The sequence below is a fragment of the Triticum urartu genome, chromosome 6 (assembly GCF_003073215.2).
Source record: "Triticum urartu cultivar G1812 chromosome 6, Tu2.1, whole genome shotgun sequence".
Taxonomy (NCBI): Eukaryota; Viridiplantae; Streptophyta; class Magnoliopsida; order Poales; family Poaceae; genus Triticum; species Triticum urartu.
Genome location: NC_053027.1, coordinates 8,095,568 through 8,117,543, shown reverse-complemented (window position 1 = coordinate 8,117,543; position 21,976 = coordinate 8,095,568). Strand labels below are relative to the sequence as shown.

Here is a 21,976-nt window from a genome sequence, read left to right as displayed (position 1 = left end):
GGAGTCCGCCAAAACCCGACTGCTACTACCTACAGTATTCTGCTTCATGGGTATGCTATGGAAAAATCTTTTCATGATATGCATTGTCTTATTGATTTGATGGTAGAAAATGGCATTTCACCAGATCATTATGTCTACAACATACTCATATCTGCATACGCTAAAGAAGAAATGGTTGGTGAGGTAATGCGTATATTTAAAAAAAATGCAGCAGCATGGATTGGACCCTAATGTTGCGACCTACGGAACGGTAATAAACTTACTTTGCAGTGTTGGCCAAATGGATGATACTGTGTCGCAATTCAATCAAATGATAACAGAAGGATTAGCTCCTGGTACCATAGTTTTCAACCACCTTATTAGTGGTTTTTGTACTTGTGGCAAATGGGAGAAGGTTCATGAACTATTTTCTGAAATGTTGGATCGCGGCATCTGTCCAGACACAGTGTTCTTCGACACAGTTATGGATCGCCTTTGCAAAAATGGAAGGGTTACGGAAGCCCAGGATCTCTTCGACCTGATGGTACCCATGGGTGTGAAGCCTGATGTGTGTACTTATAACACACTGATGGGTGGATACTTGTTCATTGGTAAGATGGATGAAGTGAGCAAGTTACTAGAAAATATGTGCTCAATTGGCTTGAAACTGGATGTTGTCACCTATAGCATACTGATAGATGGTTACTCTAAGAATGGAAGGATAGATGATGCATTGGTTGTTTTCAGGGAAATGATGGACGGGAAGGTTGAGCCTTCTGTTATCACTTTTAATATTATGATTGGTGCATTGCTTAAAGGTGGCAGGAAGGAAGAAGCCACAGATTTGTTTAATGGTATCTGGCCCAAAGGATTAGTGCCCGATGTTGTTACATATAGCTTAATGATACAAAAACTTATAGAAGAAGGTTCTCTACAAGAGTCTGATGATCTATTCCTTTCTATGGAGAAGAATGGATGTGCTGCCGACTCCCGTATGCTAAATGCTATAGTTAGAAGCTTACTTCAGAAAGGGGAGGTGCCCAGGGCTGGGTCTTACCTGTCCAAAATTGATGAGAGGAGCTTCACCCTTGAAGCTTCCACAGCTAGCTTGGTGACAGCACTTGCGTCAGGGGGGAAAGGCCAAGAATATAAGGAGTTACTCCTCGAAAAATACCACTCTTTTCTGGAACACGGCACGGATTGAAACCTTTTCTAGAGATTTTCTTTGTAACCTGAGCTGCTAATGGAGGCCTGAACTTTACTTTGTACCTTACATCTGCCAAGCTTTTCCTTTTGTAGTATGTCTAAAATGTTGGTCACTTCTCTTGGTAGTAATTCTGGGAGGGACTTGTATTAGTAGTGAATGTCTGACTATGCACAATTCTGATGAACGACTATCTGTGTTTCTATATGGCTGCCTTCTACTTCAGTTGAGCTGTTCATTTGGCCTTCACTAAGCTGCAATTTATATTAGTTTCATCAGTCTTTGATTTGACCTAATAAATTAATCTCAACGCCTTTTTCTTTGTGTGTTGTAATGATGGACATATACTAGTGATTCACCACTTTATAATGTGAGAAGACCTTTGGCAAAATGGCAACCATTGTCAATAGCCAGCAACCATGCTGTTTACAGCTGATCATGATATGATGACCGAGTTCTGCTTGTGGAATCACTGAAGTTGCTAGCAGCAAGTTAGTTTCTGTTTTCCCTTTGTTCTTTACATTTGACAGCGTAAATTTGTTGGATTTGAAATAGTGTAACGTACATATTTTGCAATATAGATAATATTGCATTGCTAAGTTAATTTGGCACTTTTGTTGTTTTCAAGAGGGCAGTTATGCTTATTTTCTTGGTATGATCCTGTCTTGTAGTCTGAACTCCATCAATATAATAGTTTACCACGGTAAACGTAACCACATGAAAAAACAAAAAAGATAGCTCGCTTGCTGGCAGAGATCTCTTTCTTTACCTTAATTTTCATAATGTAAAGCAATCTCTTAACCCAAGTTGAAAAATTTAGCGTTCAGACATTTCCATCCTTCCAATGATCAACGTATCTGTCACATGATTGTTCATCGAGTCCATTGGATATGTTATCAACTACTCCCTCCGTAAAGAAATATAAGAGCGTTTAGATTACTAATTTAGTTATAATTAGTGATCTAAGTGCTCTTATATTTCTTTATGGAGGGAGTATATTTTTTGCCCAACTGAGTCAAAGGTCATATAGAGCATTTTTCTTTTCTTGATCTATATATAGAAACGTGTCCTAGTCGTCTTCTTGTAAAAACGGTTGTCTCTATTTAATGAAATATAAGTATTAACTTGTCCTAGTCGTCTTCTTGTAAACTGGTTTTCAGGTACGGAGACACAAACTGAGGTATCAGATGCTCGCATCTTTACTCCTGCTTGTTTTTGTTCAATTTTTGGGTGGTTTTACTAGGACTTTTGGGTGTTAAATACTTTTGCTCATAGGAGGTAATGTTTCTACAATTTTCTGAAGAAATTTATAGCTGTCTGATTGTATTGTTGTACAACAGTTCAACGAGAATAATTTGCAGTGGCAATAGAAGTCATTTTTCACTGATGCAATTTTTCTATTACATTATACTGTAATAAAAATGACAGCCCGGTGCATGTAGCTTCCGCTTGCGCAGGGTCCGACCACTTCCTTGATTGACTCATAGGCTTCCTCCTTGATTGGCTAAAGATCTCAATCTGTATAATGAATTAGCAAATTTCTTGCTGAGTTTGCTCTCCTAGCAGTCCAGCACCACATTATACTGCGTGAGAGTAATGATTAAGTTCTTTTGGTGCAGTACTGAGTTAGTGACACTTGACTAGTACCATTAGAATTGCCATGCATGGAGACGAAGGATGATGCTTGTTTTTTTCTCACTTTGCCAGAACTGTTGCCACTTCTTGCTTTCTCTAGGAGATCTTTATGAACTGCATAGCTAATACGAATGGCACTTAAACTACCTGTATTTCAACAGTTGCTGGTGACTCTTGCTCTGCTAAATTTCGCCTCTGCCGTGTTGCTATCCATCAAACAGTAATTTCGCCCCTGCGGCTCTGATTGACCCTGGAATCGACACATCTGCCTTCATATTTTTCAGAAGGTTGTGAGCACATGAGTCAAAATATGCCTGATAATTTGAACAGCAGTCAGCAGATGTAGCTGTATCTTTAATCTTTTGAACAGTGTGATGTGTTGTCAAAATTTGGTCAGAGACAATTGTGTCCATCCCTTTTTTTTTGTCATTACATACATATTTATTGGCTTATATAGTTTCTTAAATGATAGGAATTGGACTCTTTTATTCATCGAAACTGCTCTACGGACGACAAAAGCGTAGACGATGTGAAGACGATTAAGAATCCGGCGGCTGTTACTCTCCTGTATACATGCATGCGCGGCTGGATTTCACTGTCGTGCATGAATCGTTCGTCTTGTGTCATGCGCGGCTGGATTTCACTGTCGTGCTGGATTTCACTGTTTTTTCATGGGGCTCCCGCTAGAAATTTTGCATAGAACCATGGTCCAGCCGCACCTATGCTCAGCACCACATCACTATAGCTTCCTACAGGGATCTGTGCATGGCGGGTTTCAGTAAAGCATGGCGGGAACAATCAAGAGATGGGTTACAAGGCCTACACATGCTAATAAACCTACTGAATGTTAGCAATGTAGAGAATAAATTAGTGCACTTGCCTGGGATGTTTCCCATGCACCTGCTCTATTTATAATTGTTTAATCCCTCGCTATGCGGGCCAGCTACCAATAATGATGATTTTGACATTGAAAATGATCTTGTACTGTCATATATGATATACAAATACTCCAGTTTAGAAACTGCTATCCTTTTAAAGACATTCGCAAAAGCAAGAATAGACTGTACTACGCCGCATATTAAGTGGGTTCAGGTTCTTTCTTATAGAAGTGAGGCCAAATTTTGATTTCTCAGCAAAAAGAAAATCTAGCCACGAGTGCGGCTTGTCTTTGGGTGTCCTATGCATTTGGTTTTGTTGAGAGACAAAGATTACTGTATTGTTGGTGCCAGAACTGCATGTCTGCATATCAAGATATGCCAACATTTAAGGAAAGTCTGAAGCAGTGTGCCATTTATTTTTGGAACCGGAATTATGACAGGGAAAGCATTTCAGTTCACATAAAGTAAAGAAAAATCACCATACAAAATCCAAGGTGGACACCAAAATATTTAAAACTATTTTGTAAATACAAAACCAATGTGACATTTCCTTAATCTTGAATGTGAGACAAATGCGTGTAGCATGTTTCTTTTTCCTTTTTTTCTTTTTTGAGAATTGCTTGTAGCATGTTTCATAATACGAAGCTAGAAGTTTCTGCTGTAGGCACTCATACTCAGCACAGAAATATGGTGAGGGAAGATGAACAGTGCCAACAGGCCTCAAACAGAATATCATTGTTTTGAAATTATAGGCTTGGGCTCCTGTGCTACAGTAACATGGGGAGGTGAGCCAGCCCACCATGTTCATAAAAATATGTAGCTTGTGCAGGCCTAGTCAACCATGAAGGAGAAAGGGATTAAAGTAAACAATACGAGATCAAAGAAATTTGAATAGTGACAGGGCCCGGATCCACATGTGAGCTCTGCTAGATCGGACGGTGCCGAGCATAGGTTCGAGTGAGCCATGGTCCAGAAACACTCCTCTCGGCTCCCGCTAGTTCCTCTTCCCATGAATGTAACAAATACAGGTGCTAAGAATGAATTTCTCATTAGGTTTAACAAGTTTTAAGTACAGTACAGTACTACTTGCTCTTACAAATAAGTGTTACATTAGCTGTTAACTTCCCTTCTGTGATCTTGTTCACCATATGTGCTTTGCTAATTGGGTAGACATGCAATCAGGTGCGCAGCCAGGGATGCTCTTCGTGAAGGTGCAGATAAGTTTCTGAATCAACTTATGACAGTGATGAAGGCTTAGAATGTGCAGACTACAGGTGTAAGAGATGCTGGTGTTCTATTGATCTGCGGAGAGTAGCACTGCAAATGACCACACAAGCAATGGTAAGTTAAACTTTCAACAGTATTTATGACTGATGAGAGCTTCTGAGCTGTTTAGTTTGAGAAACTGTTTAGACTTTAGAACAGTCGCAGGGATTTCCTTGATTTATAACTTGCCAGACAGTTTTGTTAGAGGAAAATGACCAATAAAAAGAAAAATAATGGTAAGTCGATAATTAATACGCTGCTTGAAGAAAAACACGTGAGTAGGGACAAGGAATTAGAGTTCCAGCCACGCCCAGGCCCCCCCCCCCCACACACACACACCTTTTTAGGCTTGGTTTTAGGTCCGGGCGGCGCTTTTCGCAGAAAAACGGCCCAGCCATGCCCCCAACGCCCCCCAAGACGTCAAAATAGCGCCGACAAACCCAGGCGAAACTCGGCGCGTTGGGGGTCTCTTGGGGGCGTCGGCGGAAGTTTCGTCGAATCGTGTCTCACCACATGTCCTTTTTCTTGGCCCATTTAATCATTCTCTTCACAAACTTTTGCTTGGGGTGGGGTGTGGTGTAACACCCACGATGCGGCTATATCTCCCACGTGTCGGAGCACAACTTAGAGGCATAACTGCATAGTAGGCATGTCGCAAGAGGGGTAATCTTTACACATCTCATGTACTGAATAAGAAAGGGATAAAGAGTTGACTTACAATCGCCACGTCACACAATACATAAATATAGCATTACATCATCCAGAATACAATCAAGGTCCGACCACAGAACCAAATAAAGAAAGACAATCCCAAATGCTAGATCCCCGATCGCCCCAACTGGGCTCCTCTACAGATCGTCCGGAAAGGAAACATATTAACGTCCCGAATCCTCGTCGAACTCCCACTTGAGTTCGGTAGCGTCCCCTGCACTGGCATCATCGGCACCTGCATATGTTTTTGGAAGTAATCTGTGAGTCACGGGGACTCAGCAATCTCACACCCTCGCGATCAAGACTATTTAAGCTTATGGGTAGGAAAAGGTAGTGAGGTGGAGCTGCAGCAAGCACTAGCATATATGGTGGCTAACTTACGCAAAAAAGAGCGAGAAGAGAAGCAAAGCACGGTCGAGAAACTAAAATGATCAAGAAGTGATCCTGAAACTACTTACGTTCAAGCATAACACGAGACCGTGTTCTCTTCCCGGACTCCGTCGAAAAAAGACCATCACGGCTACACACGCGGTTGATTCATTTTAATTAAGTTAAGTGTCAAGGTTTTCTACAACCGGACATTAAAAAATTCTCATCTGCCCATAACCGCGGGAACGACTTTCGAAAGTTCAAAACCCTACAGGGGTGTCCCAACTTAGCCCATCACAAGCTCTCACGGTCAACGAAGGATATTCCTTCTCCTAGGAAGACCTGATCAGACTCGGAATCCCGGTTACAAGACATTTCGATAATGGTAAAACAAGACCAGCAAAGCCACCCGAATGTGCCGACAAATCCCGACAAGAGCTGCACATATCTCGTTCTCAGGGCACACCGGATTGTCCAAGATTCCGGTAGGCCAGCCCAGAGTTGCCCCTGGTGGCCACCGGCTGCTGACAGGTTGGACCAACACTCAGAGGAGCACTGGCCCGGGGGTTTAAAATAAAGATGACCCTTGAGTCCACGGAACCCGAGGGAAAAAGGCTTAGGTGGCAGATGGTAAAACCAAGGTTGGGCCTTGCTGGAGCAGTTTTATTCAAGGCGAACTGTCAAGGGGTTCCCATTATAACCCAACCGCGTAAGGAACGCAAAATCAAGGAACATAACACTGGTATGACGGAAACTAGGGCGGCAAGAGTGGAACAAAACACCAGGCATAAGGCCGAGCCTTCCACCATTTACCAAGTATATAGGTGCATTAAAGTAAACAAGATATAATAATGATATCCCAACAAATATCCATGTTCCAACATGGAACAAACTCCATCTCCACCTGCAACTAGCAACACTATAAGAGGGGCTGAGCAAAGCGGTAACATCGCCAAACAACGGTTTGCTAGGAAAGGTGGGTTAGAGGGTTGTCATGGCAATATGGGAGGCATGATATAGCAGGTGGTAGGTATCACGACATAGCAATAGAGCGAACAACTAGCAAGTAAGGATAGAAGTGATTTCGAGGGTATGGTCATCTTGCCTGCAAAGTTCTCCGAGTTGACGAAAGCTTGATCCTCGTAACCGTACTCAACGGGTTCCTCGATCACGTAATCGTCTCCCGGCTCTACCCAAAGCAAGAACATAAGCAAAGGAAACAACAATCAACCACGGTGCAATGTGCAAGTAACATGATGCAACACATGGCATGATATGCGAGATGTGATATGCAATGCATATGCGTGCTCCGGAAGGAAAAAATTGATCAAGGCACCAACTTGGCAAACCAAGAGTGCCGCTGGAAAGATGAGATGATTTCGGTCGAAATCGATATAAAGATCGCCGGAATCGGATGCACGGTTTGCAAATGGCAAGCAACACAAGAATGACACAATTCTGCGATTAACAACACGATGCCATCTAGAATGCAACAAGGAACTAAGCTACTGCACTCCAACATAACAACAAGGCACATGGCAGTGATCTACTCAAGATGCTTGACAAAAGATGAACATTGAGCTATGGTTAAATCACACAAGAGCAGGTTCGAACAAGCATGGCAAAAGTGCAAAAGATATCAACTTCACAGACTTAGTGAAAATATCAACATGCCAGGAATTAACAGCAGGAAACCATGTTTAGAGCAAGCAAACAACATGGTACAGAGACAGAACATAGCAATACAAGGCATGGCATGAATCTACTCAAAGCATAGCACAAAAGTCCCTTACTGACCATAAGCCAAAAATGATCCGAAGATATGATGGCACCCATGTAAATATAGCAAGTTTTGTTAACAGATTCAGACTTTGCAGAAAACTGAGCAGGGCAAAAACAGAATAATTAAGGCATCTTTGCGAGCTCGATTCACTCATCACAAAACCTTGCATGACAAACTAAGCATACTACCAGCAAGAAGACATGATTATGAAGCTAACCAAAGCAAGAACAAGTTTATAGCATGCTTGGATCAACTACAACATCCATGACAAAATTGATTAACATGTACAATCTGCCAGGAACATTTTATAGCAAAAGTAGAGCAAGATTAAGTAATGCTAGGGCACTCCATAATTGCAAACATGGGCATGGATGGATAGAGAATAACCATATGTCAAAATCATCCTTACTAAAGATACTCAAAACAAGCATGGATCTCACTGTAGCAACATGAATACATGACATAAAAATAACAGCAGGAAAATGACAGTGAAATTCTAAGTCCCTGAAATAAGCAATATCACGAGAGCTACTTTGCATGCTTGTGCTAGTCACCACATTGACTACAAAAATACATGGCATACACCCCTGTAAAGATGGCATGACATAGCCCAAAACACATTTAGAGCTCATGCCCATATGCAGCACACAACAAATATAGCAAAAATGACAAATGCTCATACTCTGCTAAGAATCAGCACCTAACATTTATAGCACTCTTGCATCAACGATTTGGGCATTAAGATGGACTCAAACAAGCATGTCACAATGGAATAAAACGAAGAGCACATCATGATGAACATTTTGATATATCATGCATGCAAAACGGATCTACGGATGAGGAGTTAGGGCATGTTGAACAGGGCTTCAAAATGCAAAAATAAAATGACTTAGAGGAATTTTCGGGTCAACCCTAGTCTTCAGATCTGGATCTGGCGCGGAAGTCGAGGTTGACCAGGGAGCTCGCCGGAGTTGGAGGGGTGGTCGCCGGATCCGGCGGGGCAGCGTGCGGTGGAGGAGATGGGCCACGGAGGAGATCGACGACGGGGAGGCGCGGCCCGCGGATCGGCGGCGACGGAGCTCGGTGGTCGGGGCGGGCGGCACCGGCGGAGAGATGGGGCGGTGCCGGCGGAGAGCGGAGGAGCGGGGAAGCGAGGCTGTGGCGGGGGCGCTCGGGCCCGGGGCGCGCGGCGCGGGCCCGCCCTGGGCCAGGCGGGTCGGCGGCGGTGGGAGGCGGCGGAGCGCCACATGGCGTCGCGCGGTTGGCCGAACGCGGATCTGTCTGGCGCGGACGGACACGTCCGATGGCGGTAGAGGGTGAATTTTTAGGGTTTGGACCCGGGATTTGGACGAGGAACACATATTTATACCTAGAAGGAGGTGGGAGTGTCCAAATGAGGTGTAGTTTTCGACCACGCGATCGTGATCCGACGGCTTTGGACATGGGATAGGTTTGGATGGGTTATTGGGCCACTTTGGAGGGGTGTTGGGCTGCAACACATACGAGGCCTTTACGTTTCCTGGGTTAATCGTTGGAGTATCAAACGGACTTCAAATGGCACGAAACTTGACAGGCGGCCTACCGGTGGTGTACCAAGGCCGCTTGGAAAATCTCGGTCCATTCTGAGTACGTTTAACACCCGCACATGAAAAGAGGCAAGAGGGGGCGCCGGAGGACATAGGAGTGTCGGATTGCAAAACGGACAACGGGGAAAATGCTCGGATGCATGAGACGAACACGTATGCAAATAAGATGCACATGATGACATGATATGAAATGCATGACATGAACAAAATGCAAAACGAAAACAAAACCCAACCACGAAGGAATCTCATAACTTAGAGCCGAAAATGACAAGAGTCGGAGTACAAATATGGCAAAATACATCTGGGGTGTTACATGTGACTGGGAAGATGCCCTCTTTATTTCGCCAGATGACTCCCAAGACACCAACTTTTTTGGTTCGGTGGTGTTTTTGGAGGTGCCAACCGCTGGAGATGCTCTTAGCTGTAGATAAGTATGTACATGGATGAAGAGGTTAGATTAGCGCTTAGGTAAAGTGGAGATGGTTTGTGCTGAGTGCTCTCTCCAGGGCCGCCTTTGTGCTGAGTGCTCTCTCCAGGACCAGGACCACTCAGATTACCAGCATTGAATAGATACTCGTTCATTGTTGGGATGAAACAAATCTCAAGCTTTTCTAACTTGAGCGTGGATCCTGCTTCAAACATCATCTCTATTCCTAACCCACGGTGCATGCTGTAAATTCCTCAAGCACGAGAATTCCATTTCACCTCTAACAATGAGTTGTCCTTCAGAAATTCTTTCTCCTATTAGTGTCTGAACGGCGAAAGCAGGTAAGCCTGCAAGGATGCAGAGGTCTTCATGCTTGACCCCTCTGCAGTTCAAATGGTAACTGCTGAAGGTTGACTGTAACATCCATTTTTGGAGGCCGGGCGGAGCAGGGCACCATTCTTTCAGTAATAAGCTGCAATCACAACTCCAAATATATCAGGAACAAAGATTGTGGGTGGCTAGTTGATAGAGAGAAGATGCAATAGCTTTCATGCACACCTTTGTATCTTCAGAGGATTTTGATCATCGCTAAGATCGATATTCACCTTCCTCAGATTCTTTAGCTGCCAAAATCTTGAAGAAATTAAATTGGCTGCTTAACGGTTTGACCTGTTTCAGCATCTCTAGTGCTTGCATCTCCCCAATTCCTCCTTCGGAAAATTTAGAAAAGTTGCAAATGCTTGAACTCGTCTAGAGAAGGGATTCCCCACAACAATCCAGATACTTGAAGTGATTGGGCATGAGACAATACAAGACAAATCTCTAGAAAAAAATCGCTCTCCTTGGTAGCTTGGAGGGAGAGTCGATGAACTTTGCTTCATATCTGATCAACGGTTGGACCAGGAACACTATGGTGTAACAAAGTTCTCCTCGATTGACTTGGATATGTTGAAGTCCGTGAGTGTATCATGAATTTGACAACTTTTAACATTAACGTACTAGTTTGTCTTCATAGGTTTGATCAAACTTCTATTCACGATCTCATTAAAATCTAAAAACACATCTATCCTAACTCCGCTTTTTGAAAAGTTCTAGAATCTTCTGTGGGCCAATTTTTCTTCTTCCTTTTTCTATGTTTTTGTTGGTTTTATATATTTTTTCAATTTTTACCTTCCTTTCTATTTTATTTTTAAAAATCATGTATTTATCAAATTTGTTAACATTTTTTATATTCTTGAATATTTTTAAATTTAGGATCATGTTTTGAAATTTTCTGATATTTTTATAATTCTTGAACATTGTAAAATTTGCACAGATTTTTCAAACATATTATTTTTTTAATAATATTTGAAGTTTTAAAATATTTATAAATTTTTGCAATCATGAATATATTTAAAAATTTTGTGTACACTTTCGAAAATTACAAAACAGTTTTTAAATATGTAAAAAAAATTAAAGCCAGAACAGGTTTAAAATTTTCCCTGATGAAAAACAATCAGAAATACCGATGGAAAACCGTATTGTATGTATTGCCGCCGCATCAAGCGTGAATTGTTACATGGCCTGTGTACCATTTACGCAGCACATTAATGGGGTTGTGCGATTGGTGTCTAGGTAGCGCATTACACGCTCTATAGGAGTTCCTCAAAAGGATAGGGTTCTCTGTCTTTCCATCCAGTGGTATGCCTATCTTTCTATGACTAGCCATGATGGCATTTCCTAATAAAATTTGTTTTGTCTATGACAAAATCGAGTTTTACAAAGCTGTCGGAAGAACCATATGACCAGCAGAAGTTAATCACAACTTCACAAGAGCCATCCAGGTCCAACCACCAATCGATGGGAGAAGTTGCTGATGGACAGATATTGAGACTCACAACCAAACTATGACAAGCCACACATCAAACAATAATTATCGTAAGTACAGAAAATGTAGATTTAATAGACATGGTGTATATTTCTTCAGCAATGTACATTCTGACACCACCTAATTGAGACGCTAGATTTGAGAAACCGCCGAAGAATTATGATATTACCATCCCTGCCGCAGCCTGATCAAAAGAAGAGACTAGTCCGTGACTTGAAGCAGCGTCAACCAATCACTAATTTAACATGGTCACAAAGTCGCTGATCTTGTCGGTGTTGAACAACACCTTTGGGGTTGCTGGCATGGCATGATCACGAGTTTCATGAGGTACCTGTAGGTCGAGGTTGTCGTCGTCTTCAGGGTCTAGCCAAATATCAGAAGTGACATTCTCTGCCTCCCGGCTGTTGTTAGCAACCGCGATGTGCTCCAGCTCCAGGTTGTCCACAGCAGCGGAACTATTCTAAACATACGTCTACATGAGTGTTCGTGTTGTCCCGGATGTCTCCTACTCCCAAATGTACTAGTCTCTTCCATTCTTTTCTAGTCTCTCCAAGCTACTAACTCTGTATTTCTTATCTGCAATTTTTTTTCATACCAGCAAAAAAGTATGTGTCGAATATTGAAGAACTTGCTATGTCTCTTTTGCTAGTGTGAACATTGGATGCAACGTATATATCCAACCACCAGGTGCTGTACTCCTTCTCTCTGCCCATGCCATACAAATGGGGATCCATGCACCAATATGTACCAGTGTTCATACTATAATTGTCACGCAGAGTCATTTTAAAGCCATATTTGTGATAATATTCCTAGTACATGTACCCTGCCACCCACCAGCCGCTACATTTTTTTGTTACTGTCATTTGCTCGGTCCTTATTTCTTCTTAAAGTCTACTCTACTCATGCACCTCATATATATCCATCTTGTCTGTTATGTCCCGTGGACATATGTCATTTGAATGTTCGCATAAGCAAAAAAGAGATCCGCATAGCATGATTGTATAACCAATCTCCCTTCATGCTTGTCATTCCACAATTTTCATTTGCCCCTGTGTCGACATAAAATAAACTTAAGTCAAATACTGCAACAACAATTAGGCTTAGGTATGGGATGCAATAGGAAAATCAATACTTGATGTCAAAGATGGGCAATAAGCAAGATGAAGCAAGCAAGAGAGAGAAACCAACGCTTGGTGTCAAAGGTGCATGCCACCCTGTATGAATATGTTGTTGGGTTGGGCTATCTAATGTTCATCTTTATTGGTACATATACAATTGATGTTTCATAAGATAGAAAAATATATTTGAAAACATTTCTCAAAAGTTGAACTTAGGATATATGTTGAATGAATTAAGAATAGTAGGATGTATAAGAACCCCGTTTTCTCCACATCCCCGCGCCAATTTGACCTTCATTCATTTATAGATCAAGAAACATGTTCGCTGCAGTAAATCCCTTAGAAAATATTAAATTGTTCATGCAGATCAATTATGGATATTAAACTTACCTCTTCTTTTCATGTAAAAAGAGCAAGTGAGATATAGTCTATTTTAACTGGTGAAAATATTTATCCCTTTGCTTGCCTTACATGGACAAGGCACCTTAGTTCCCTTACAAACATGTTCAATAAGTTTTGCAAATCATTTAGGTTTCAACATATTTCATGTTTCAAACGATTTCACTTTTTAGGTTTCTTTTTGCTTTCTAGAAATTTACTGGTTCATAATTTTTCCATGGTTTGGAGCGTTGTGATGTTTAAATTTCTTTCATGTGGGGATTCGAATCGAGGTATTTCAGATCCAAGAACCCAAATCAACAATTGGACCTACGTTTTTACTCATTTTCATGCCGAAAACACGAAGGAAAGGGGAAAATGGGATCATTGTGGCATGAATATGTTTGGATATGTTCCATGATCACCATAATCATGAACACACACATTATTTAATTTTGGCTCTTCGAAATATAAACAAACATGTATTTTTCTTAGGGAAACAAACATGTATTATTAGTTTAAAACAACATACACTAGCTAAATACCCGTGTGTTGCTACGTGATGAAACAATATCTAGGTGGCATTTGACTAATTGTCCTCAGTACGATGGTGTCAACTGTGCTATGACGACATTGGGGGCTACCAGCTCCATCCCGGAGAAAGGTGGCGAGATGAGGAGTTGAGGTATGGTTTTAGATCTGATCCTCAACAGTTGTCGCCCGTCCAAACCACCTAGCACCCTTGGGCTCTGTCGCACGCCGACAGCGGATAGGGATGCTAGTGTGTCATGTTGCCTGCTCATTGATGGATAATAAGTGTGGCCACGACACCTAGCACAAACGTCGATGCATGCAGCCGGGACGTCACACATACTCGTCGTGGGGTGTCATGTTTGTGTCAGTGGTTGTTGACCGTCCAAACCTTGAATTTATAGGAAAAGGCTAAATCAAACATTGAACTCCCAACCCTTGAAATCAGCACACCAAACTCACTGACCCCGCTCTATTTTGAACCTTGAGAGGATCTAGCCAGTATTCGCTGAATTGGGCCGGCCCATTAGTGCAGCCTCTCGCCTTGGTCTGGTTTTTCTTTTTTTTCTTGGGTTCTTTTTCCTTCGTTATACTTTGTTTTTCACTGGTTTTATCTGGTTTTTCTTTCTTCGTTATACTTTTGGTTTCTTTTCTGGATTTTCTTCATATTGTCTTCTTTTTCGATTCTCTTTTGTTTCTTTATCGGTAACCAGTTTTCTTTTTTACACATGTCTAATTATTCTCAGTACCCAATGTAAATTTTCAGCGCAAATATTTTTTGATACGTTTTCGACGTATTTCTCATACGTTATTTACAAATTTTTTTAAATACATGTTTTCAAAAAAATTGAATACACGGTAATCTTTTTCCAAATACATGTTTTACATTTCTTAACAACAATAAATATTTTATAAAACTACATGAACATTTTTTTACATTGTTAAACATTTTTAAAACTGTACACACTTTATCAAACACATGTCACATATATTCTTTTAAGGGTATGATACATTTATTTACATCATGCAAACTTTTTTTTTACATTGTATACACTTCTTTTTGAAAATGTCACAAGCACACCTTTTTGAAACACATGAACATTCTTGAAATGTTACATTTCTTGAATGAACAAAACATTTGCTTGAATCACATGAATACTATTTACATTGTACATACATTTTTTTGAAACACCACATACTTTTTTCTAAACTCGTTATATTTTTTTAGATGGCACAACATTTTTGTACACATTTCTTCAGGTTTAAAATTTTGTTCCCATTTTTTGAATTTTAAAAAAGTGTTTGCACTTTAAAATTTTGTTCCGGTTTCAACAAAAAATATGCTTCAAAAAGTGCTTGCTTTTTCAAAATTGATTGTTAAGTATTCAGAATTTCGAAAAGGTGCTCACACTTTATAAAATGTTCGGACATTTCCAAATTTGTTTACGTTTTCAATATTTGTTTGCCCCAAAAAAGTGTTTTTGAAGTTTGAAGCTTCGATGATTTGGAAAAGACAAATAATTTATGAAATTCCAAAAACATTATTTGTGACACAATTTTTGAAAATCGGAAGAAAAAAATCATATCATGTGAAAAACTGTTGGAATTCTGAACATTTTTTTTGAAAAAATTGCTTTTTTTAATCACAGACAGTTAAAAAATGTGAAATGAGTTGAAAAAATTGTAAACTTAAAAAAACGCAAAAGGAAATTGAATTTGTGCCAAAAATAGAAAACATGAACATTTTCAACTTCTGAACAATTTTAGAAATGCGGAAACATTTTTTAAACCTCACAAATTCTTGTTGTGGTATAGTGGGTCAACCCAAATTCTCGTCTGTCAGAGTAGAAGGTTATCCCGGTTGGGATTGTAGTATTCCCTATGTGCCAAGTAGGTCTAGGGTCTAAAATAGATCGGGATTACAAGTTCAAAGTGCCAATTTTCGGGATTTAAAATTAAGGGTTTGATTTATCTTTCGTCTACAACTTAAAGCTTTGTTTTGGACTTTTTCTTAAATGGCCCTTGCGAAGTGGTAACAAATTACCATCACGTACTGTTTTCTTTAAAATAATATACTCCAATTACATATTGCACCCACGCCCCTCACGGTTGTGCGTTGACCGGTCACTAGGCGGTCTCTGCTCTTTAATACTCCCTCTATTTTCATAATATAATGCGTCCGCATTTTCTGATTTTTAAAGTTGACCATAAATTTAGCTAACGTGAAAAACTACGACGGAAGCAAAAATTATACTCTCTCCGTAAATTAATATAAGAGCGTTTAGAATACTAAAATAATGATCTAAACGCTGTTATATTAGTTTACATAGGGAGTACCATGGAATCACATCTCTTCCAACCATGGGGGCCGCTCCAAGCCATTTGGACTCGCGACGCCACGGCTTCACGTCCACATCCATAGCGCGCAACTGCTGCTTGACGACCCCCGCAAAAAAAAAAAAAAAAAAACTGCTGCTTGACGAAATGCATGCCACGCGTTCCCTTCCACAACATGCCCCGGTTGCGGTGTGCGAGGCTGTTGGACGGCTGGACCAACAAGCCGTGGTGACAGCAACGAGCAACGTTAATAGAATAGTGACCCCCAAGGCCTCATCAAGTTTTTTTATTTGTTTACAATCTACGTATACTCCCTCCGTAAACTAATATAAGAGTGTTTAGAATACTAAAATAGTGATCTAAACACTCTTATATTAGTTTACAGAGGGAGTACTTTGCAAGATGTTCCACTCTATTATATTCCTCTCTTCTAGCTGCTGTGCTACCATCCGGCCATAATCTTAGTGTGGATTACTTTGTTTACCCGCAAAAACTATGGACCCACTAGATTGAAGCAGCAAGCTGAAGTATAGTAGGTGGGTGTTTCGAATTCCCACCACAATGTTTACTCACTTAGACATTTTTTGGTGATGTTGTTTTTCAAGAAAGGAAAAGCACATTCATAATAAGAACTGAAGGTAGTGGAGAGAGACCCCCCCCCCCCTCCCCCTGCGATGATCTCGCAAGCGTCTGAGGGGAGACCCTAGCCGTCCACTCTCCCCTACCTCCCCCTGCTGCCTGGCAAAGCCGGGCCGCCGGCGGCGGCGGCGGGGCTTCTCTGTTCCCCTTTTGCTCGCCTCTCAGGCTAGCGTAGGATGCCTGGGCATGCAGAGGTGTTGGGCTCACATGGGGCCCAGCGGCCGGGGCGGCGGTGTGGCCCTCTGGTGGCGGTGCGGTGACTGCGGGTGGCGTCTTTCTCAGGCGGTGCCATATGGGACGGTCCGGCTAGATCTGGCCGATCTAGTGTCGGTGGCCTATAGTGCGATGGAGGCTACATGTGGTCCTGAGTCGTGGGTGACCCGCTCTGCAGTGGCCACCGGCTGGTGGTAGATGCGTGCTGGGAGGTTGAGGGCGCGGATTGCGCTTGGTTCTGCTGTGTTCGGCCTGGCCGGTTCTCACAGCGGTGCGGGCAGCGGAAGGCAAGGACTACGGGTAGCAACCTTTGTCGTGGGCCACTTCGGCTGGTGGAGGGGCGACGCAGCGCCAGTGGTGTGAATTCTTGCCGGTGGTGGGAGCCGTAGTGCTTGTGGGCAGAGCCCGTGGGCTCGGATGCTGGCCAGTTATCATGGTCGTGAGGGCGGCGTGATGGCTGGTAATCGGCGGCCGGTGGTGGTGGTACAGAAGTGCTCGTACCAAGTTTCAGACTTGGATCATGCAGGCTCAGGTGAAAACCCTATTTGCCTTTGGGCAGGTCGTCGGTGATGGCGCCCGTCGTCCCCTTCTTGAAGGTACCGTCGCAGTTGTTCGATCCTCTCCGGGTGAAATCTCAGATCATTTCGATCGGATGGTGGCGGCGCTCCGATGTCGTGCCCTTCCTGAAGACATCGATTTGGAGACCTTGGCTTGTCGATGTTCTGTTGTGCCCCCGTTTACCTCAAGTGGTGCTTTGCTGCTTATCTTCATTTGCTTGGGTGTATTTAGGGTGTAGCTGATCTTCAACATCTCTGTATACAGTCTAGGGTGGGTGTGGTGTTGCGTTTGTGGAGTATATAAAGCCGCCACGAGCCTCTTTTTTTGTCTAAATAAAGAAAAGAAACATTGTCTTCAAAAAGACTATTCAGGCTTCAGAGAGCCTACGCTAAAAAAAAAAAGAACTTCTTCAGAGAGCCGAGGTCTCAGGCCAGTGGCGGCGGCGGAAATACAGAGTGGCGGCGGTCGTCCTCACCGGCGACGGAGGGTCGTATTCTCTTCATCAGCGTCAGGGCCGCCGCAGCCAGCGCCGAGCGCGGAGATCTCGTCCTCGCCCCCCTCAACGCTGCGGCCGTGTCGACCAGCTCGCCGGCGGCCAGATCTCTTGCAGTACATCGCATTACCTACTGCAGCAGCTGCAGCTCCAAGAGTTGAATGTGCACCGAATATATCTAGCGTCGGATTGCCAGGGCATGGTGGCAGAGATCAAATATGGGAGTGGATCGGCTTATGGTGCTATCAAAGAGGAAATTAAATTATCTATCACTTCTTTTATTTCATGTAACGTAATTCATGAGTTTAGGAGCTTCAAAAAGGAGGCTCACAATCTAGCGAAGCATGCATTAAGATTAGGGCCTGGGCGTCATGTATGGCTAGGCCATCCGGAAGGACTTTCCTTCGTCTATGTAAACATTGTAACGGGTTGAATAAAAACTTCGCGAGATTGCCTAAAAAAAACTCATGCGTATATTAGGAAAAAAAATAGCAAAATTAAGTTGTAAGTCGGTGCTCCCAATTCCTTCAAGTACATATGGTGTGGATCCTCAAAAAAAAAGTACATATGGTGTGAAGTTTTTTTCTTTTTCTTTTTTCAGTTAGTTCACGATACAGGTGTGCGAAGCCACTTCCTCGTCGGGATAGGGGAAACCAAAGGCCAGGGAGCGTCTGGACCTGCGGCGGTGGAGGCTCGTCTGCCACCGCGACGGGACAGAAGCCTGCGGCGGTGGAGGGCCGTCCTCACCGGCGTCGGGGACACAGCGCGCGGCGACGGAGGGTCGCCTCGTCTTTATCGGCCTCAGGGCTGCTGCAGCGGCGGAGATCTCGTCCTCGCCCCCCTCAACGCTGCGGCCGTGTCGACCAGCTCGCCGGCGGCCAGATCTCCTTTAGTGCATCGCATTTACCTCCCACAGCAGCTGCAGCTCGACGGTGAGCATCCTGATGACCATGGACCATTTTTACCTCCTACAGCAGCTGCAGCTCGTCCTTCTTCCTCTCCTTTCCTTCCTTTTAAGTTTTAACCCCAGGTTCTGTAGGTGGTGAACGGCGGCGGCGAGGGATTCTTCAGGCCAGGTGGAACTATGAGCCGCCGCTTTGTCCCCGTCGACAGACGCATCTTGGAGCGGAAAATTCAAGACCGGTACTATGCCGGACACATTGACACTCACGACGCACTCAACCTGTTCGACGAATTGATCCAGGTTGCTGGGCCTTCCTCGGTCCGCGCCATTAACTGCCTCCTCACCGTTGTCGGCCGTGATTGCCCCGCGCTCGGCGTCTCCCTCTTCAACCGTGTTGCAAGAGCCAAGGTGCCTCCCCACAATATCACCTATGGCATTCTAGTCGACTGCTGCTGCCGTGCTGGCCGCTTGGACCTTGGACACGCTGCCATGGGACACGTTATTAAGCTGGGATTTGCAGCAGAAGCCATCGTCAATTTCAGCCACCTACTCAAAGCCATCTGCGCCGAGAAGAAGACCAGCTATGCAATGGACATCGTACTCCGGATAATGCCCGAGTTTAACTGCATACCAAACATTTTCTCATACAGCATTCTTTTCAAGGGTCTTTGCAACGAGAAGAGGAGCCAAGAGGCTCTCGAGCTGATTCACATCATGGCTGAGGATGGAGGCAGCTGCCAACCTAATGTCGTGTCCTATAGCACCGTACTTGATGGCTTGTTGAAAGAGGGTGAGGCGGGCAAGGCCTACAGCCTATTTTGTGTCATGCTACAGGGGGGAATTTCGCCGAATGTTGTGACCTGCACTTCAATCATCTCTGGCATGTGCAAAGTTCATGCGATGGACAAGGCAGAGGAGGTTCTTCAACAGATGACTGATAGACGAATTCTGCCAGATGTTGCCACATATACCAGTCTCATACATGGATATTATTCATTAGGACAGTGCAAAGAGGTTGATCGGGTTTTCAAGGAGATGACTAGAAATGGTGTCCAACCAGATGTTGTAACTTACAATATACAGATGGATTATCTTTGCAAGAGCGGAAGGTGTGCAGAAGCTAGGAAGATTTTTGATTCCATGATCAGTTTGGGCCAAAAACCAGATGTTACTATCTACAACATACTGCTTCATGGGTACGCTATGGAAAGATCTTTTCATGATATGAATTGTATTATTGAGTTGATGGATGATAATGGTATTGCACCAGATCATTATGTCTACAACATACTCATATCTGCATGTGCTAAAGAAGAAATGGTTGATGAGGTAATGCATATATTTACAAAAATGCGGCAGCAAGGACTGAACCCTGAAGTAGCGAACTATGGAGCGGTAGTAAACTTGCTTTCCAAGATTGGCCGAATGGATGATGCTATGTCCCAATTCAATCAAATGATAACTGAAGGGTTAGCTCCTGATATCATAGTTTTCACCCCCCTTATTAGTGGTTTCTGTTCTTGTGGCAAATGGGAGAAGGTTGATGAACTATTTTCTGAGATGTTGGATCGCGGCATCTGTCCCGACACAGTGTTCTTCAACACTGTTATGGATCACCTTTGCAAAAATGGAAGGGTTATAGAAGCCCAAGATGTGTTCGACCTGATGGTACACATGGGTGTGAAGCCTGACGTGCGTAATCATGTCACACTGATGCATGGATACTTTGCAGATGGTAAGATGGATGAAATGAGGAAGTTACTTGAAAATATGTGCTCAATTGGCTTGAAACCTGATGTTGTCACCTATAGCATACTGATAGATAGTTACTCTAAGAATGGAAGGATAGATGATGCACTGGTTGTTTTCAGGGAAATGTTGGACGGTGTTAAGCCTTCTATTATCACTTTTAATATTATGATTGGTGTGTTGCTTAAAGGTAGCAGGAAGGAAGAAGCCAAAGATTTGTTTGACGGTATCTGGGCCAAAGGATTAGTGCCTGACGTTGTTACATATAGCTTAATGATACAAAAACTAATAGAAGAAGGTTCTCTACAAGAGTCTGATGATCTATTCCTTTCTATGGAGAAGAATGGGTGTACTGCCAACTCACATATGCTAAATGCTATAGTTAGAAGCTTACTTCAGAAAGGGGAGATTCCTAGGGCTGGGACTTATCTGTCTAAAATTGATGAGAGGAGGTTCACCTTTGAAGCTTCCACAGCTAGCTTGTTGGCTGCACTTGCGTCAGGGGGGAAAGGCCAGGAATATAAGGAGTTACTCCCCGAAAAATACCACTATTTTCTGGAACAGGGCGCTGATTGAAACCTTTTCTAGAGATTTTGCCTAGATGCTATGGAGTGCTAATCGAGGGGTGAACTTCTCTTTGTAGGTTACTTCTTCCAACCTTTTCCTTTTTTAGTACGTTTGAAATGTAATAATCGTTGGAGAAACTGTAGTAAACTTTCTGACTGTCAACCTTTTCTAGAGATTTTTTAGTACTTCTTCCAACAAGCTAGTAGTAAGCTTTCTGGCTATCACCATTTTGTTGATCCACTCTATGTGTTTCATACATATGGATGGCTACTACTTCAAGGGAGTTGCACATTTGGCCTCAGCTAAGCTGCAATTTTTAATTAGTTTTGTCAGTCCTGGATTTATCCTAATAAGTTATCCTTGGCACCTTTTGCCTTACTTTTCTGCTGTACTGATGGTCATATGCTAGATATTCAGCCCTTCATAACTTGAGTAAACTTTGGAGTAAAGATATGGCAAGTTGGCAACCATTGTACTCCATTAACCATGCTGTTATATAGTTGGCAGCAACCATTGTAGATCTGCGTTCCTCCAGTCCTAGGATCGCCGTCGCCTCACCCCGTCGTGGTGTTGGCTTTAGATCCATAGATCAATTTACCAAAACAGCACGAGCAGTACTTACAAGCTAGCTAGCAAGCAAATAGAAGGGCTGCTTAATTGATGAACAGTAAACCAGCCTTCGTACGTAGTTTGAGCTAGCTTGTGATCGGATCGATCGATTTACTTCGGCGGAGGCTGTCGCGGCGACTTGCGTAACTTGTCGAGGGAAAAACTGAACGATGTA

At 42.9% G+C, this 21,976-nt stretch overlaps 2 protein-coding genes across 3 annotated transcripts; both read left to right on the top strand.

The window, feature by feature from the left end:
• The first annotated feature begins 205 nt into the window (after positions 1–205).
• On the top strand, positions 206–1,405 carry LOC125513311 (protein Rf1, mitochondrial-like). Its single transcript, XM_048678392.1, has one exon. It carries the CDS (start codon positions 206–208, stop codon positions 1,181–1,183), a length of 978 nt encoding a protein of 325 aa, XP_048534349.1. The 3' UTR covers positions 1,184–1,405.
• A 16,446-nt stretch (positions 1,406–17,851) lies between these two features.
• Positions 17,852–21,575, top strand: LOC125513310 (protein Rf1, mitochondrial-like). Of its 2 annotated transcripts, none has more exons than XM_048678391.1 (2): positions 17,852–18,127; positions 19,012–21,575. In XM_048678391.1, exon 2 carries the CDS (start codon positions 19,057–19,059, stop codon positions 21,199–21,201), a length of 2,145 nt encoding a protein of 714 aa, XP_048534348.1. In that variant the 5' UTR covers positions 17,852–18,127; positions 19,012–19,056; the 3' UTR covers positions 21,202–21,575. The 2 variants fall into 2 exon arrangements, with proteins under 2 accessions (XP_048534348.1, XP_048534346.1); XM_048678389.1 differs by lacking the exon at positions 17,852–18,127 and adding an exon at positions 18,572–18,904.
• Positions 21,576–21,976: the final 401 nt, after the last annotated feature.

Coding starts and splice junctions, on each gene's coding strand:
- LOC125513311 (XM_048678392.1), top strand. CDS start 206: ATGCAGCAGCATGGATTGGACCCTAATGTTGCGACCTACGGAACGGTA.
- LOC125513310 (XM_048678391.1), top strand. CDS start 19,057: ATGAGCCGCCGCTTTGTCCCCGTCGACAGACGCATCTTGGAGCGGAAA.